The sequence below is a fragment of the Heteronotia binoei genome, chromosome 11 (assembly GCF_032191835.1).
Source record: "Heteronotia binoei isolate CCM8104 ecotype False Entrance Well chromosome 11, APGP_CSIRO_Hbin_v1, whole genome shotgun sequence".
NCBI lineage: Eukaryota > Metazoa > Chordata > Lepidosauria > Squamata > Gekkonidae > Heteronotia > Heteronotia binoei.
In genome coordinates this window covers 8,304,975-8,324,250 of record NC_083233.1, presented here as the reverse complement: position 1 = coordinate 8,324,250, position 19,276 = coordinate 8,304,975, and the positions used below count along the sequence as shown (strand labels likewise).

General features: G+C 51.7%; 1 protein-coding gene across 1 annotated transcript in view; it reads left to right on the top strand.

Moving 5' to 3' along the window:
- The first annotated feature begins 18,251 nt into the window (after nt 1-18,251).
- Nucleotides 18,252-19,276, top strand: part of LOC132579555 (pre-mRNA 3'-end-processing factor FIP1-like) — a 56,087-nt gene continuing 55,062 nt past the window's right edge. Inside the window, 1 exon segment of the mRNA XM_060250008.1 lies at nt 18,252-18,386. Within this exon segment, the coding sequence (XP_060105991.1) occupies nt 18,305-18,386 (82 nt within the window). The 5' untranslated portion in view covers nt 18,252-18,304.

Genomic DNA, 19,276 nt, shown 5'->3' with positions numbered 1-19,276 from the left:
ACAAACTTTTACAATCATAGCCAATCTACAACTCCCAACCTCTGCCGTTGCTGCCAAGGTAGTCCTCCACCACTCCTCCGCTTTCTACCTTTGTGCATTCGCCAAACCAGGTCTCTTTCCCCCCAGCTTCGGATTCCACTCGAAAGTAGGGGCAAAACAACACACTTAGTAAGTTCTTTCCTTCGTTTATGTCTCCAGTTTAGGGTCAGATATACTTTTTTTCCCCTTTACCATTTATTCTGTCCTCCAAATGCCGCTTCGCCTACTCCCCTTCTCCGGTGGTCACAGCTAATTCGCCATTAAGGCGTCTGGTCTATCCGGGCTGAAGTAATATGTTGAACGGGCTCTATGCTCAGAAAAACTGGCATAGAGCACCCAGCACTCCTCCGCACAAGTGCCCCTCCAACAGGGGCACCACCGAGTTCTTACCAGCTGAAGAACCCCCCAAAAAAGACCAGCACAGATGCTGCAGAGCCGGAGCTCCGACAAACACGTCTGTTAGCGCCGTGCCATTACCGGAAACTCATACTTCATATTAATTCTGTTCGTAATATCTTTAGCAGAGAATCTCTCTCTCTCTTTCCCCTTCCTCCTCTTTTTTTGGAGGATTGAGACAATTTGTATAGGCTAAGATTAATTTTAACCTTCTTTTCCTCAACAGCCATGGAGTTTCTCTTAAAACCCTAATCTTTTGTTCAATAATTTTTAATGGGTGGTCTATTAAATCTTTCTAACTTGTCTCCTTAAACATTCTTCTGTTAGAGGTACTATGGACTATCCTCTGAGATGAGTGCTTTCTAACATAGGCTGAGTTCACCCTGTGTGAATCCTCTATTTCTTTCCTTATATCCAAGGGCTCTATTTTCATTGTTACTACCGATGCATCACTTGCTATTTGTAATAAATCTTCTTGTCTTTGTTCTAGAGCCTCTTGAGTTCTCAATTTGTAAACTGTCTGTTCCATCTCAAATCCAACTAACCTTTCTTCTTCTGTCTCTTGAGCTATCTCATCTACCTCCCATCTTTGATTAGCAACCTTCATTTTAACATCAAGGGATTTCATAGACTGAGTTAAGCCCATGATTTCTTCTTTAGTTCCTATTATTTGTTCCTGTTAACAATCCAGTTTTGAGTTCAACCCGCCCATCTGTTCTATTAGATTTGCCTGTACCTGATTCAGTACTGTCTTAAAATAAACTTGCACATTGTTTTGAAATTCGTTGATAACGCCTTGAAGTATTGGGGGTTCCATTGCTTCTGGGACAGCTAGTGAGACTTCTGACTTAACTAACATACTCATTTTAGTTATTATATTTTAACCTAAAGACCAGGGACTTATTTATCTTGATAGTCAGGGAGGAATTAACAACCATTAAATATACCTATGATCTCTTTCACACCTAGTGCCTCTTATTCTTTTCCACACTAATTCAAAATGTGAAATTGTCTTACACACTTTATTTCCCAAACCACCTAATTAGTTACACACAACATCACTCTAACCCTTACGTAGATACACACTTACACTAGAACAATTATCTCACAACACTTCTACCATCATACATTTACATTCTATCTCATTTCTCATTTCCATTCATTTTGACTCAGCCTCATTCCAACTCACGTTCTTCCTTTAACTACATACAGACGCACGTTCTTCCTTTAACTACATATAGCCCACACAGTACACCTTCTCTACACATACACCACCTTCATATATCTTCGTATACAACACACACCACAGACATATCAATATTCACTGCTATTCACCATTCACCGTTCCCCTCACCATAGGCAGGGAATTGATAACAAATCAGCCAATATCATAATGCCCCTGTATAAATTGATGGTGCGGTCTCATTTGGAGTACTGTGTGCAGTTCTGGTCGCCACACCTCAAAAAGGATATTATAGCTTTGGGGAAAATCCAGAAAAGGGCAACTAGAATGATTAAAGGGCTGGAGCACTTTCCCTATGAAGAAAGGTTGAAACGCTTGGGACTCTTTAGCTTGGAGAAACGTTGACTGCGGGGTGACATGATAGAGGTTTACAAGATAATGCATGGGATGGAGAAAGTAGAGAAAGAAGTACTTTTCTCTCTTTCTCACAATACAAGAACTCGTGGGCATTCGATGAAATTGCTGAGCAGTCGGGTTAAAACAGATAAAGGGAAGTACTTCTTCACCCAAAGGATGATTAACACATGGAATTCACTGCCACAGGTAGGGTGACCATAATGTCTGAAGGCCAGCCAGGGACAACGGGGGGGGGGGGAGGCAGGGGTGCGCGCGCGCGGAGCGCGTGTGCGCGCCGCCGGAAACAGGAAGTGACGTCACTTCCGGTGACGTCATGCCACCACCGGAAACAGGAAGTGGCATCACTTCCTGTGACATCATTTTCCCCGCGTCACCTGCCGGAAACGGGAAGTGACATCACTTCCTGTGACATCATTTCCCCCAAATGACATCATTTTCCCCAAATGCCACTGCCGGAAACAGGAAGTGACTTCACAGCACTTCCTGTGACGTCCCCAAAAATCCCCCAAATATCACCGCCGGAAACAATTTTGTTCTCAAATCCTGTATATACTTCATCAGTATATGGGATAAGGCACTTTCTCAACTGTGCTGCATAATGCAGCCTATTTATTTTGTCCTGTTGGCTCTATCTGCGCCACCTTCATCACTTTCGGGGTGTGGATCCCCCAGTGGGGTGGTCTCCCGACTCCCTCCGCTGACTGTTTCTGATAGCCCTGCGCCCCCTCTTTCATTTGATATGTGTCCCGTGCGGGTGCCACCCTCCCGCCGGGAGATGCCGCAAAATGAGCCCCCTTGAGGCTTATGGCGGCAGGGCTCGGGGGAAGCGAGCTAGACTGCTGTTCTTTTGAGGGGTTATAGAGTGTTTCGAGCCCGTCCCTGTGGCATCGGTCCCATCGTTGTGGGACCCAGGGGGCCGGCGCAGCAGCACGCCGAAGCAGCCTGTCACTAATAACACAGGTCGAGATGCAGGACAGGAACCTGGAAGTGACCGACAGGCTGCTTCAGCGTGCCGCTGCGCCGGCCCCCTGGGCCCCACAATGATGGGACCGATGCCACAGGGACGGGCTCGAAACACTCTATAACCCCTCAAAAGAACAGCAGTCTAGCTCGCTTCCCCCGAGCCCTGCCGCCATAAGCCTCAAGGGGGCTCATTTTGCGGCATCTCCCGGCGGGAGGGTGGCACCCGCACGGGACACATATCAAATGAAAGAGGGGGCGCAGGGCTATCAGAAACAGCCGGCGGAGGGAGTCGGGAGACCACTCCACTGGGGGATCCACACCCCGAAAGTGATGAAGGTGGCGCAGATAGAGCCAACAGAGCCAACAGGACAAAATAAATAGGCTGATTTATGCAGCACAGTTGAGAAAGTGCCTTATCCCATATACTGATGAAGTAAATACAGGATCTGAGAACAAAATTGCACTAGAAGACACAAACACAAAGCTCCCTTACACTGAATCAGTGCTTGGGTCCACCAAAGTCAGTATTGTCACATAAGAGAAGCCCTGTTGGATCAGGCCAGTGGCCCATCCAGTCCAACACTCTGCGTCACATAAGAACATAAGAGAAGCCCTGTTGGATCAGGCCAGTGGCCCATCCAGTCCAACACTCTGTGTCACACTTAAGAACATAAGAGAAGCCCTGTTGGATCAGGCCAGTGGCCCATCCAGTCCAACACTCTGCGTCACACTTAAGAACATAAGAGAAGCCCTGTTGGATCAGGCCAGTGGCCCATCCAGTCCAACACTCTGCATCACATAAGAACATAAGAGAAGCCCTGTTGGATCAGGCCAGTGGCCCATCCAGTCCAACACTCTGTGTCACACTTAAGAACATAAGAGAAGCCCTGTTGGATCAGGCCAGTGGCCCATCCAGTCCAACACTCTGCGTCACACTTAAGAACATAAGAGAAGCCCTGTTGGATCAGGCCAGTGGCCCATCCAGTCCAACTCTCTGCGTCACATAAGAACATAAGAGAAGCCCTGTTGGATCAGGCCAGTGGCCCATCCAGTCCAACACTCTGCGTCACATAAGAACATAGGAGAAGCCCTGTTGGATCAGGCCAGTGGCCCATCCAGTCCAACACTCTGTGTCACACTTAAGAACATAAGAGAAGCCCTGTTGGATCAGGCCAGTGGCCCATCCAGTCCAACACTCTGCGTCACATAAGAACATAAGAGAAGCCCTGTTGGATCAGGCCAGTGGCCCATCCAGTCCAACTCTCTGCGTCACATAAGAACATAAGAGAAGCCCTGTTGGATCAGGCCAGTGGCCCATCCAGTCCAACACTCTGCGTCACATAAGAACATAGGAGAAGCCCTGTTGGATCAGGCCAGTGGCCCATCCAGTCCAACACTCTGTGTCACACTTAAGAACATAAGAGAAGCCCTGTTGGATCAGGCCAGTGGCCCATCCAGTCCAACACTCTGCGTCACATAAGAACATAAGAGAAGCCCTGTTGGATCAGGCCAGTGGCCCATCCAGTCCAACACTCTGTGTCACATAAGAATATAAGGAAGGAAGGAAGGAAGGAAGGAAGGAAGGAAGGAAGGAAGGAAGGAAGGAAGGAAGGAAGGAAGGAAGGAAGGAAGGAAGGAAGGAAGGAAGGAAGGAAGGAAGGGAGGGAGGGAGGGAGGGAGGGAGAAAGGGAGGGAGGGAAGAAGGGAAGAAAGAAAGGAAGGAAGGAAGGAAGGAAGGAAGGAAGGAAGGAAGGAAGGAAGGAGGGAGGAAGGAAGGAGGGAAGGAAGGAAGGAAGAAAGGAAGGAAGGAAGGAAGGAAGGAAGGAAGGAGGGAGGGAAGAAAGGAAGGCCACCCCCAACCGCCAGCCCCCCCCCCGCTTTCGGCCCCCTTACCTACGGCGGCGGCGAGTCCAGCAGCGGCGGCGAGTCCGGCGGCGGCGGAGAGGCCTTTCCGATGCCCTCCCGGGCCTCCGCCAGCACGGGGGGGGGGGTGGTAGAGGCCGGGGAAGCGTCGGAAAGGCCCGCGGTGGTCGCTGGAGGGCCTCCAGCGACCCCCGCGGGCCTTTCCGACGCCCTCCCGGGGGGAGGAGGACAGGGGGTGGGGGTTGCGAGCCCCGGGAAGCGTCGGAAAGGCCCGCGGGGGTCGCTGGAGGCCCTCCAGCGACCCCCGCGGGCCTTTCCGACGCCCTCCCAGGGGGAGGAGGACGGGGGGGTGGGGGTTGCGAGCCCGGGAAGCATCGGAAAGGCCCGCGGGGGTCGCTGGAGGCCCTCCAGCGACCCCCGCGGGCCTTTCCGACGCCCTCCCGGACGGAGGAGGACGGGGGGTGGGGGTTGCGAGCCCCGGGAAGCGTCGGAAAGGCCCGCGGGGGTCGCTGGAGGCCCTCCAGCGACCCCCGCAGGCCTTTCCGACGCCCTCCCGGGGGGAGGAGGACAGGGGGTGGGGGTTGCGAGCCCCGGGAAGCGTCGGAAAGGCCCGCGGGGGTCGCTGGAGGCCCTCCAGCGACCCCCGCGGGCCTTTCCGACGCCCTCCCAGGGGGAGGAGGACGGGGGGTGGGGGTTGCGAGCCCCGGGAAGCATCGGAAAGGCCCGCGGGGGTCGCTGGAGGCCCTCCAGCGACCCCCGCGGGCCTTTCCGACGCCCTCCCGGACGGAGGAGGACGGGGGGTGGGGGTTGCGAGCCCCGGGAAGCGTCGGAAAGGCCCGCGGGGGTCGCTGGAGGCCCTCCAGCGACCCCCGCAGGCCTTTCCGACGCCCTCCCGGGGGGAGGAGGACAGGGGGTGGGGGTTGCGAGCCCCGGGAAGCGTCGGAAAGGCCCGCGGGGGTCGCTGGAGGCCCTCCAGCGACCCCCGCGGGCCTTTCCGACGCCCTCCCGGACGGAGGACGGGGGGTGGGGGTTGCGAGCCCCGGGAAGCGTCGGAAAGGCCCGCGGGGGGCGCTGGAGGCCCTCCAGCGACCCCCGCGGGCCTTTCCGACGCCCTCCCGGGGGGAGGAGGACGGGGGGTGGGGGTTGCGAGCCCCGGGAAGCGTCGGAAAGGCCCGCGGTGGTCGCTGGAGGCCCTCCAGCGACCCCCGCGGGCCTTTCCGACGCCCTCCCGGGCGGAGGAGGACGGGGGTGGGGGTTGCGAGCCCCGGGAAGCGTCGGAAAGGCCCGCGGGGGTCACTGGAGGGCCTCCAGCGACCCCCGCGGGCCTTTCCGACGCCCTCCCGGGCCTCCGCCACCACCGCCGGGCCCCCGTGCGCGGGCGGGGAAGGCGGCGAGTGAGGGAGGGAGCGTCCCTGCGCGTGCGCAGGGCGATCTGCGCACGCGCAGGGTCGCTCCCTCCCTCACTCGCCGCCTTCCCCGCCCGGGCGCGCGGCCCCCGGCTCTCTGGCTGGCTAAACCGGGACCTCAAAATGGTCCCGGTATACCCAGCCCGGGAGCCGGGAATTGGGGGCCAGATCCGGGAAAGTCCCGGGAGACCGGGACGGTCTGGCCACCCTAGCCACAGGAGGTGGTGGCGGCTACAAGCATAGCCAGCTTCAAGAGGGGATTGGATAAAAATATGGAGCAGAGGTCCATCAGTGGCTATTAGCCACAGTGTGTGTGTGTGTGTATATAATTTTTTTTTTTGGCCACTGTGTGACACAGAGTGTTGGACTGGATGGGCCATTGGCCTGATCCAACATGGCTTCTCTTATGTTCTTATTCAATCTCTAGAATTCATTGGGTAGCTTATAAACAAATAATCACATTGCTCTTCAGTTCAACAAAAAATTTTAAGCTTGGTGCTCATCTTCCAGTTCTTCTTCCTCTTCCCTCTTCTCCTCTTCTTCTACAGCTCCTCTTTTTTCCTCCCTTCTTTCCTCTCTTTCAACCCAATCTGTTCCTCTCAGTTCTTTAATCACACTAAGTGCCACACCACCAGTCACTTTAAATGCTGCACCTCTATCTCCGTCTCATATATCTCGCTGTCTCTTTAAGAGGTTCACTGTCCCTTTAAGAAGTTCATTCGTATTTCAAATGACCATCAGAACAACTGTAACCATAACTTTCCTCTTGTCATACTTGCCGCCTCTTTTGTAATTCTCAATATTCAACACAAAATTTTTACTTTTTATATTTTTTCCCGAAGGCAGTACATGAAAAAATAAGGAATTCCAAAGCCTCTCACACGTCAACTTTCTCACAAGCCCACTTCCTTCCTTCCAATAACCCCACCACATTCAACATCCAATATACTTTCTTTAGACTTTTATCTTCTGTCTTCCTCCTCTGCAACCACTCAGCTTTCCAACCTTTCTCATAATAATATATCCGAAAAAGAACAGTTCTTTTAAATATTTATAATCTATCTATGCCACTCCTTTCCAGTCCCGTTAAAGGTGACTTCCAATCAGGTTAATTCATTATGGTCAGACCTTAGTCAATTTCATGCGGTGTCTTCCTCCTTCCTTCCTTCCCTTCCTCCGTCTCCTCTCAAACATGCCATCCTTGTTTCATACCATCCATTGAATATTAAGAACCATGCCACGAAAATTCACTTACTAGAGTACTTGATTTTCACTTCTTGGGGAAAGATATCTTCTTCTGTTGTTTATTTTAAACCACCACTCTCCTCCTCTCCAGTATTTGCAGTTTATTCGCCAAAATAGTGTCCGCAACATTCCGAGCTTCGGGGACAAAAAAAGAAGCTCCAGATGAGGCTGTAACCCCCAGCCAGACCTTCCTCTTGCTCCCCCTGCCACGAGAACCCCCCGACTGAGGTTCCACCAGGTCTCCCTGAACCAGGGGACCCCCGAAATTGTGTGGTCAGCACACTCCCTGCCAAGACGAAAGGCTCACCACTGAGCCAAAACTGGCATCCGCCAAGAGGACTTCTTTACGCATTTCCCCCTCTACAACTCATTTCCAGGCAAATTCAAAAATGGCTGGAACGAAAAGCCGAACTAGTACTGATAGCTCCATACTGGCCCAGACGGGGCTGGTTTCAGGATCTCATGAGGTTGTCAAGGGAGACGCCATGGAGGTTGCCAGTGTCAGAAACTCTGCTTCAGCAGGGGACTGTGTGTCATCCTTAACCGGACATGTTGCAGTTAGCTGCTTGGAGGTTGAGCGGGCACAATTAGAAAGACTGGGTTTTGATAAAGCGGTTATTGACACCATGTTAGCCTCCAGAAAGGGGTCCACCAACCGAGTCTATAACAACACCTGGCGGGTTTTTTCTTCCTGGTGTTTGGAAAGCGGTTGGGATCCCTTGAAGGTGCCTGCTCCTTTTTCTGCAGGATGGGCTAGATAAGGAGTTGTCCACTAACACATTGCATAGACAGGTGGCAGCCACATTGGTGGTTTGGGGGGGTGAAGAAACGGGGTTCTTTGACATTGCATCCACGTTAAAAGATTTTTGAGAGGGACCTCCTTGCTGAACCCTCTGGTTGTGCATAGGTTCCCATCTTGGGAGGCTGAACACGGTACTGAAGACCCTATGTCATCCTTCGCTTGAATCCATGGCTACATGCAGCTTAAAGGATTTACCACTAAAAACGTTATTTTTAGTGGGGATCACCTCAGCTCGGCGAGTGTCAGAGTTACAAGCGTTGTCAGTTGATAAAGAGTTGTGTATTTTCCATTCAGATACAGTAGTTCTCAGACCAGATCGTTCCTTAGTTCCAAAAGTTAATTCGGTCTTTCACAGGACCCAAGAGCAAGTGTTGCCTTCCTTTTGCCCCAGTCCTCAACACAAGAAAGAAAGTGTGTGGCATTGTTTGGATGTCAAGCGTGCCTTGAGCTTTTACATAGATAGGACCAAACCCTTTCAGAAGTCAAACTCCCTTTTTGTGTCCTTTAATTCTTCCTCCTTGGGAAGGCAGTGTCTCCATTCACCTTAAGTCGATGACTACAGCAGTGCATTGCAGCGGCATATGTGGCGCTGGGGTTAGAACCTCCAGGAGGGGTTACGGCTCACTCACTGAGGGGTGCAGCTACTTTGGTGGCCTATAGATCGTCTATATCATTGGAAAGTGTGTGTAAGGCTGCCACATGGAGTTCTGTCCATTCTTTCACTAGGCACTATAAAGTGGATAAGTGGGGTTCAGCTGATGCGGCCTTTGGTTGCAGAGTGTTAACAGCAAGTAGTTGATTAAGCAGAAGCCGGGCCCTCCCTGGAACCACATTGCTGTTATATGTTCCAGAAGTCCTGAACCGTCCCACTCCCAGGAACCACGGGAGAATGGAAGATTGGAAGCACTTACTGTGAAGCTTCCTTCTTGGTGGTTCTGGAGTGGGACAGCCCACCCCACCCAGGAATGTTGGTGTCTTCTGGACTGGCATGGGGACTCTGATAGTGGGCTGAGGAGTGGACCTGTGGGGTGTTTTTTCAGCATGATGGTACTGATTATTTTTCCTCTTAATATGGTTTGTGTGGAAGGTGCATACGGTTCCTTTAAACTGTTGTTCACCGCATCACTGGCTCTGAATTTGTTGTTATTCACTGGAGTCAGAGTTGCCTTTTTTAGGAGGTCCTGCTGAAACAATGGTGACAGCGGGGTGTGTCCTCATATGCAAATGAGTTTCTGCTGGGCTTTTTCTACAAAAAAATCCCTGCCTGTCATTCTACAAAGAATGTTTTCCCCTGGTGCCCTTTGTCTCTTGACAGCTCCAATAAGGAATGTGGATGGTGAGGCCAGGGGTAGTTGGTTGAGGGGGTGTATTTTCCAAGAGGGAAGTGCCTGTAATCAAATGAGGTGGGGGGAGCAGCATACTTTCCAGCTCTTGCAGATGCAGTCTCAGAGAAAAAGAATTCTGAAAGGGAAGACAATTACATAAAATACATAAAGCAAACCAGATAAGTTGTAGACTTACATTTTTCTGATCACCTATTCCAGAGATGGTGAGCCCTTTCATCTTCTCCATGATCTCTGTGCTTCACGCCCCTGGGATAATGCTCCAGTGCCGATCCCCGATTGGTACTTCCAAAGTCCGGGATTTTTCACGCTCTGCCTTCCGTGGGCATGCACAATAGCCCCAAAGCACATGCTCACGGAGCAGGCACAGAGATCCCGCCAGTTCCTTTTTGACCGCCGCGTCGATCAATCACACGTTGTGCATCTCTGGTTGGTACTTACCTTTCTCGTTTCTCTAGTTCTTTGTTCTTCATTTCTTCGTTCATGTTTCTACCCCCCCCAAAAAAATTGTTAGAGACTTTAGCTTCCTGTCCCCCTTCAGGGCCTTCCCCCCCTCTCTTTTCGTTGTTATGTTTTTGGAAGCCTATGGACAGGTGCTGGGGGCTCTTTAAGCGCTGCCTCAACTGTGAAAGCAAAATCCCGCCCCCCCCTCTGATGGACACTCACTTTGCCTATTGTGCCTCGGGGATGGATATCGCGTTAACTCCTGCCACCACTGCTCTAAATTCTCAAAACAGACAAAAAAGAACATGGCAGCCAGGCTCTCGGTGGCCCTCTTGAAGTTGGCTCTCTCTTCGCAAATGGCAGCTATGACATCGACTGGTACCGCTTCAACGCCATTGACATCGATGTCGGTGTCAACACCTATGATGAGACAACTGACGCAACCACTGACTCATACCAACCGCCCCTCTAAACATGCGGGCTCGGTATCTTCCTCCGAACCCTCTACCCCTGCTAAAAGAGCTAAAGGGGAGAAGGATGGTCATCAGCAGCTCAAGAAACATCGGAAGGAGAAGCGTAGACATCAGGAGAGGTGTACCCCCTCCCCTCTGTCTAAGAGGAAGTCGGACCCGATGGTTGAAACTACAGCAAAGAAACTACAGAAGGAAGGCTTGCTCCTCGCCAGACAGCGATTAGTAGCCTCCAAGCATATGGTGGACACAGCTGCTAAAACCCTTACATCTGCAGTCACTTTGAGGCGTCACTCATGGCTTCGAGCCACTGCCCTTCATCTGGACACCAGATCTTGGGTTGAAGACCTTCCCTTTGAAGGGGAAGGACTTTTTAGTTCCACACTGATACAGCCCTGTAGGAGATGGACAAAAGTATTAAGACTTATATATCTCCACTTTTTCATCGGTGGGGTCATCCTCCCATAGATGTCTTCGCCACGAGGGAGAATTGCAAATGTGAGAAGTTTTGCTCCGGGGAGGAGTAGGGCAAGGATCTCTGAGAGACAGTCTGCTTCTCCCATAGACTGGCAAGTTCCTCTACGTGTTTCCTCCCTTGCCTCTCCTCATCAAAGTGGCACACAAACTGGCAAAAGAGCACCCGGACTGCATTGTGATCACTCCCTGGTGGCCACATCAGAACAGGTTTCCAATCCTCTTCAACCTAGGGAGAGGGAATCATCACGTTTCCAGCAGAACCAGACCTTCTGCTAGCTCATCGGGGCCACCTCTTTCATCACGACATTCCCCACTTAAAGTTAACAGCCTGGAGGATCAACTCCCAGCTTTCCCAGATAGAGTAAAGCATGTCCTTATTAATATTAGGAAGCCCTCAACTCGGCGCTGTTATGTGGGGAAGTAGGCTAGATTTGTGGGGTTCATGGATGAGAGACGTGTACTTGCTCACACTGCGTACCTGAGTCATGTTTTTGAATTTTTGTTATCTTTGGTAGATGCTGGTCTTAACCACTCCTCTATCAGAGTTTATTTGGCAGCCATCTCAGCTCACCCTGACCCTGTAAATCGGTCTTCACCCATCCACACAACAAGTGATTCCTTAAAGGACTCATGTGTTTGTATCCTCCATCGAAGAAGTTGCCCCCTCATGGGACCTTCCTCTGATGCTAGATAGGCTCTCGAGAAAACCCTTCGAGCCAATGGCTTCGTATTCATTGCACCTTCTTTCCTGGAAGACTGCCTTTCTGGTTGCAATTACTTCGGCCAGAAGAGTGGGTGAGTTGGTGGCCTTGAGGTGTGATCCCTCTTACATTTTGTTCTCTGAGGATGGGGTATCACTGGCCCCTGACATCTCGTTTCTGCCTAAAGTGGTGTCTAGTTTCCACCTGAATTTGGACGTTATGTTACCTGCCTTTTATGCCGCACCTTCTTCGGATGAGGAATGGCATCTTCACGCGTTGGATGTCAAATGGGCATTGTTGTTCTTTCTGCATCACACAAAGACTTACAGGAAGAACCCGAATCTGTTTCGTCTCCTATGCGCCTCCGACACTAGGACTTAAGGTCTCTGCCCAACAGCTTTCTAAATGGATTTCAGAGACAATAAAACACTGCTTTTTACTGGCTAAGCGACTGCTCCTGGGTCCCATTCAAGCTCATTCCACCAGGGCTATGGCTACGTCCACAGCATTCCTCAAGGGTGTCTCTCTAGCGGACATTTGTGCAGCTGCAACATGGGTGTCGCTGCATGTCTTCATGAGACATTGTGCCTTCGACGTCTGAAGGCAACATAAGGCTCGACTGGGTAACCTGGTTCTACAGTCGGCTCTTTCTGCGTCCCAAGAGACAATCCAAAACAGTCACCGAGATGGAATTCGCAACTGGGCAGTAATGTGGGACACAGCAGCAGCCGACTGGTTGTAATCCAAGCAGCCACCAAGCTGGAGTTCGCAGCTGGGCAGCTGCGAGATGCAGCGATCACTGGCTGGTAGTAATCTGGAGCCAGTCGCTAAGATGGAGTTCACGGCTCGGCAATGCGGAGGCCAGCAACCCGGGCCAGGCAGCCGTCTACAACAGCTGCTTCAGGGGACATATTGAGAGAGACAGTCCTGCAGGTATGTTGACCACAGACCACATAAAGCTTTGAAAGGCACTGCTTCCTCTGGAGTGTCTATCCCAGGTGCCTGAGGGATCCTGATGTTTCCTGTCAGTGTCTCCAGTGCTGATGATTCTATCAAGGCCCTGACCATTCTCTGGAATAGGGAGATGGTCTGTCCCACTGACCTACTGACACAATCACCCCTAGGTGCCCTTTCCCCGTGATAGAGCCACGTGGTTTCCCTGGTTCACTAGGGAACTGATGGCGATGAAAAGAGGGATGATGGCTAGAGCATCACTGGCAGAAAACTCAGAGTGATTGAACCTGGCATGGAGCTCATACAAGAACCTATTCCATGGCACTGATGACAGTGGAAAGACAGTATTTCTCCACCACCTTTGCATTTGCACGTAATGGTCCAGCTGACATGTTTCATGTGGTTCAGGGGCTTTTACATCATAGCCCCAGGGAACTGGATCCTGAGCCCACTGTGATCAGTTTTCTACTTACTTTGCAGGTAACATTGCCCATATCTGCTCTGAGTTAGATGCCAGCATGGACGCATGTTCAGATAATGTATCTTCGGCACCTGCTTGTCTGATTTATTTTTATATCCTTTCAGTTTGTGTAGCCTGAGGATATGAAGATCCTTGGAGAGGTGACACCTACCACCTGTATTCTCAGCCCTCTCCCCTCCTGGCTAATAAAAGCTGCCAGAGGGGGACAGCCAAGTGGGTAAGGGGAGTGGTAAATGCTTCCTTGAGGCATATTGGGTATTGTGCTGCCCATGCTCAAGGAAACAGTGAGTATACCTGTTTCGAAAAAACCCTCCCTAAAACCTACTGCGTTGGAGAACTTCCGGCCAGTCTCATCTTCCGTAGTTGAACAAGGTGCTTCTCCAGGTGGTTGCTTCTCAGCTCCAGGGACTCTTGGAAGAGACAGATTTTCTAGACTAATTTCAATCTAGCTTCCAGCTGGAGCTTGGAACAGAGACTGCCAAGACCTCAGGCAGATGACCTCTGCCAAGAACTAGACAGGAAAATGTGATCTTGGATCTCTCAGCAGCCTTCAGCGCTATAATCACCCTATCCTCTTGGCATTGAGACCAAGGGACGCTGTGTTACAGTGGTTCAAATCCTATATGGGTGGGCAATATCACAGGGGATTCCTGTTCTACCCCGTGCCTGTCGACTTGTGGGGCACTGCAGGGTTTGATTTTATCCCCCATGCTATTCAATGTCTACATCAGAGGTTCCCAGACTTATTTGGCCTAACCCCCCTTTTCAGAAAAAAAAATTACTCAGCGCCCCCCTGGAAATCTACCTTTAAGAAGGGGACTAAAAGATGCAGTGACATATTTGCATACAGGGTATACAAAGATGTTGTAAAGAAGACACTTTGAAGCTTGAAATTCTAAAATTATTTTATAAAATCAACCATAGTAACATTTGTATTCACAGAGAATTTTTGAAATCTTTATAATTATTATCCCACCCTCCCTGCAAATGGGCTCAGGGCAGATAACAGCAGTTGAAATATAGTATACAATGCATCACTTCCATCATACAGAACAATGCAACAAAACTAATGAAGATAAAATATGCATGTAGCAGTAAACAGGAAAAGCAACAGGCAGTCTGAATTCAATTCACCAATTAGTTCTGGCTTGCAAAATGTGGTCATTTAAGTCCTACTTCTCAGTCTTGCTCATCCACTTATCTTTCAAATAGATTCAGTTCCAACAAACTGGCAGCCCTGCAGTCTCCAACTTGAAAAGATATACACACAGAAAATTAAGATAACGAAGGATAATATTAAAATAAAAATAGGGTATAATGGAGAATTGATCCATGGGTATCTGGGGCTCTGGGAGGGCTGTTTTTTGAGGTAGATGCACCAAATGTTCAGCATAGCATCCAGTGCCACTACTCAAAACACCAAGTTTCAAAACAGTCAGACCAGGGGGTCCATTTCTATGAGGCCCCAAAGAAGGAGCCCCTATCCTTCATTGTTTCAAATGGAAGGAAGGCATTTAAACAATGTGCAGTCCCTTTAAATGTGATTGCCAGAACTCCCTTCAGAGTTCAATTGTGCTTGCCACAACCTTGCTCCTGGCTGCACCCCAAGGTCTCCTGGCTCTACCCCCAAAATCTCCAGATATTTCTTTAGTCAGACCTGGGAACCCTACCCCCAAATGAATAGTTGGGAAAAATTCACCTTTGCAATTTCTTTAATTTTGAAATCATTACCATCAGCAGTGCAGAGATTAGAGTAGTATTTGAAGCAGCAGCTGTTTATCTCATTCAGCTCAATGGGAAGTAAGGTCAGAGCATAGGAAACATGAAGTAATGAATGAAGTAGGCAGCCAGCAGTGGGCTCCTGGCTTCAGGCAATTCAGGAAACACTTAACTGCTTCCGGAATGACATGGAAGAATAAGGAAGTTTCTTTGAAGAAGCTTTACTACTATGGAGATAGAGAGAGGCTTCTTTGATGTAATGCCAGTTGGGCATTGCTTAGGTTTTTTATGACTGTGTCATAGCTACAGTATTGGGTTGGGAGGGCAGACTAGACTGCCATGGTGCCCCATCTACAAGTCACAGAAGCCTCCTGTCAAGAAATTGAGCGTTTCATCAACCACGTGTGCAAGTGTTTGTCTGCATCATTACCTGGAAAATGACAATATCCAAGTTCTAACTGTTTGTGTTGGTTGCTATCGGCTTAAGTAAGCCTAGAGACCATGTTCTTAATGGTAAACACTAATGCCAAGTTCCTTTGGCAGGCACATCCAGTGGCAGCCCCACAATTATAGACCAGTCCTGAGAGCCAGCTGGCAGGAGCTGGGCTAGGCTGCTGCTGCCCACAGGCAGTGATGGTGGCCACTGATTCCTGAAAGTGCTATCAGGGGACAGCAGGGAAGTGGGAGCACATACAGCCGAAGCTGTGCGAATTGCACTGGTTGCCAATTGTATACCGGATTCGTTACAAAGTGCTGGTTATTACCTTTAAAGACCTATATGGCCGAGGACTTGCTTACCTTAGAGACCATCTCTTCCCACATGTGCCCCAGAGTACTGAGATCAGGAGCACAAAATCTTTTGACAATGCTCGGGCTGAAGGCGGCCAAATTGAAGACAACAAGAGAAAGGGCCTTTTCGATCGCAGCTCCACATTGGTGGAACCAACTACCAGATGAGGTGTGGGCCCTGCGGAGTCTTGCTCAATTCCGTAGAGCCCGCAAGACCACTCTCTTTCAGCTGGCCTTCTTGTAATGGGGATCCTAGCCTATTATACCTGGGCATCACAAACTGCAAGAGGAGAACGTCTAGAATATAGCACCTGGAAATGTTAGAATCTAATTAAATTGATGGTTTTAATTATAATGTTTTTAATGTAACAGCAAATGTCGTTAACTGTATATTGTTGGATATAATGTTTTATTATTGTACAAAAATATTAATTTTATTGTTTTTAGAATTTTAATGGCTTTTAATTAAAATGTTATATTGTACAATGTATGTATTGAATTCTTGTTGTTAGCCGCCCTGAGCCTGCTTCGGCGGGGAGGGCGGGGTCCAAATCAAATGTGATGATGATGTGATGATTATAACCTGTTTTTAACCTGATTGTAACCTGGAGAGCCAGTTTAGTGTAGTGGTTAAGCGTGCGGAGTCTTATCTGGGAGAACCGGGTTTGATTCCCCACTCCTCCACTTGCACCTGCTAGCATGGCCTTGGGTCAGCCATAGCTCTGGCAGAGGTTGTCCTTGAAAGGGCAGCTGCTGTGAGAGCCCTCTCCAGCCCCACCCACCTCACAGGGTGTCTGTTGTGGGGGAGGAAGGTCAAGGAGATGGTGAGCCGCTCTGAGACTCTTTGGAGTGGAGGGTGGGATATAAATCCAATATCTTCATCTACCTCACAGGGTGTCTGTTGTGGGGGAGGAAGGGAAAGGAGATTGTGAGCCGCTCTGAGACTCTTCGGAGTGGAGGGCGGGATATAAATCCAATATCTTCATCTACCTCACAGGGTGTCTGTTGTGGGGGAGGAAGGGAAAGGAGATTGTGAGCCGCTCTGAGACTCTTCGGAGTGGAGGGCGGGATATAAATCGAATATCTTCATCTACCTCACAGGGTGTCTGTTGTGGGGGAGGAAGGGAAAGGAGATTGTGAGCCACTCTGAGACTCTTCGGAGTGGAGGGCAGGATATAAATCCAATATCTTCATCTACCTCACAGGGTGACTGTTGTGGGGGAGGAAGGGAAAGGAGATTGTGAGCCACTCTGAGACTCTTCGGAGTGGAGGGCAGGATATAAATCCAATATCTTCATCTACCTCACAGGGTGACTGTTGTGGGGGAGGAAGGGAAAGGAGATTGTGAGCCGCTCTGAGACTCTTCGGAGTGGAGGGCGGGATATAAATCCAATATCTTCACCGACCTCACAGGGTGTCTGTTGTGGCGGAGGAAGGGAAAGGAGATTGTGAGCCGCTCTGAGACTCTTCGGAGTGGAGGGCGGGATATAAATCCAATATCTTCATCTACCTCACAGGGTGTCTGTTGTGGGGGAGGAAGGGAAAGGAGATTGTGAGCCACTCTGAGACTCTTCGGAGTGGAGGGCAGGATATAAATCCAATATCTTCATCTACCTCACAGGGTGTCTGTTGTGGGGGAGGAAGGGAAAGGAGATTGTGAGCCGCTCTGAGACTCTTCGGAGTGGAGGGCGGGATATAAATCCAATATCTTCATCTACCTCACAGGGTGTCTGTTGTGGGGGAGGAAGGGAAAGGAGATTGTAAGCCGCTCTGAGACTCTTCGGAGTGGAGGGCGGGATATAAATCCAATATCTTCATCTACCTCACAGGGTGTCTGTTGTGGGGGAGGAAGGGAAAGGAGATTGTGAGCCGCTCTGAGACTCTTTGGAGTGGAAGGCGGGATATAAATCCAATATCTTCATCATCATCATCATCATCATCTTCTTCTTCTTTATGCCATATTTTGTGAGCCGCCCTGAGCCTGTGGGATATAAATAAAACATTATTATTATAATTATCCTCATAGGATTGCGGCAAGCAAACTGATGCCGAGGTTTCCGCGTCGTCGTCCTCCTCCTCCTCCTCTCTCCCATTCAGTTCTCCCAACAATCCTGAGAGGTGGGCCGGGGCGGCAGTGGGAGGCAGAAAGGCGGCCAGGTGAGGTCGTGCCTGGCGCGAGCAAGCCGAAGAAGCCTCTCGAGCCCCGAGCCCCCAGAAGCGCTGCCCGCCGCCGGGCCGAGGGGGAGGAAGGCGGAGGCGTCGCCGGGGGGCGAGGCGCTGTGCACGCGAGCAAAGCGGCTCGGGAGGGGGCGAGCGAGGCCTGCCTGCTGCAGCTGGGCGCTAGGACCTGGGCGCTCCTTGCCTCTCCTCGCCTCGCCGCCGCCGCTCCGGCTCCCAAGTTGCCAGAGCCCCCCGACCCGCCGTGCCAGAGGGGGAGGCAGGCAGGCAGGCGATGGCGGCGCCTTAGCCCGGCCAGCGCGCCCCGTCCTCGCAGCAGCAGCAGCAGCCGCCGCCGGGCTCCAGGCGCGCACGATGGGGCTGGGGGGGCCGCGGCGGGCCGCTCTCTGAGCATCCTCCGGCCCGCCCGCCCAGGCCTCGCCGCCGCCGCCGCCATGGCCACCGAGCTGGAGCCGGCCGTGGCCGGAGGCGCGCCGCTGGAGGCGGACGAGGACGAGGAGCAGTGGCTCTACGGAGGTAGGCGGGCGGGCGGGCGGGCTCCTCGCGAACAAGGCGGCCAGCCCCTCCCACCCCGCCCCAGGGCGCAGCCAGCCAGCCTGATGGGGAGGCGCCGCCGCGGCTGCTGCTGCTGCAGGTGGCCTCCTTCCTCGGGCCTGGCTGTGTGGCGCAGGGCGCGTTCTGGCCCCGAGGGCGGCGCGCAGCCGGCTTTTGTTCTCCTCCTCGCCAGCGGGCCGGCGGCGTCCTCGGGGGGGGGGGCCGAGGAGGGCGGCCGAGGCGGCTTGACCCGGGGGGGGCGTGGCCTTCCGAGGCGAGCCCCTGCAGCGGCCTTGGAGGGGCCCTTGTGCTGCCCTTGTGCGCCCTGGCCTTGTGCGCCCTGGCCTGTGCGCCCCGGGCTGGCTGCCCCCCGCGCCTGCAGGCCTGCAAGGGGGAGGAAGGGGCGGCCCCCAGGAGCCCTCGGCCCTGCCAGGCGAAGGAACCGGTGAGGGCTTTGCCCCGAGGAGCTTGCAGTCGCCAGAGGCAGGACGCTCACAGGCCCGCTAACCCCGGGGGGAGAACCTGGGGCTCGATTCCACACGCTTGGATTTCAGTTGGGCATGAAGTTCTAGAGGTTACACTTGGCGGGGAAGGCAGGTTTGGAGGACGGAGTGCAAGGGTTAGGGAGTTCTGAGAGAGGTCAAGCGCAAAGGGCAGCAAGGGAGATAAGGCTGCGCTTAAGGCACCTGGGCACGAGGGCAGAATACTAGCAAGCAATACACATGAAATGGCATATTGCAGGGGTGGCCAAAAGCGGATGCTTTTTGCCTACAGCTCCCATCAGCCCCAGCCGGCATGGCCAATGGCTGGGGCTGATGGGAGTTGTGGGCAAAAAAAGCATCTGGAGAGCTACTGTTGGCCACCCCTGGCGT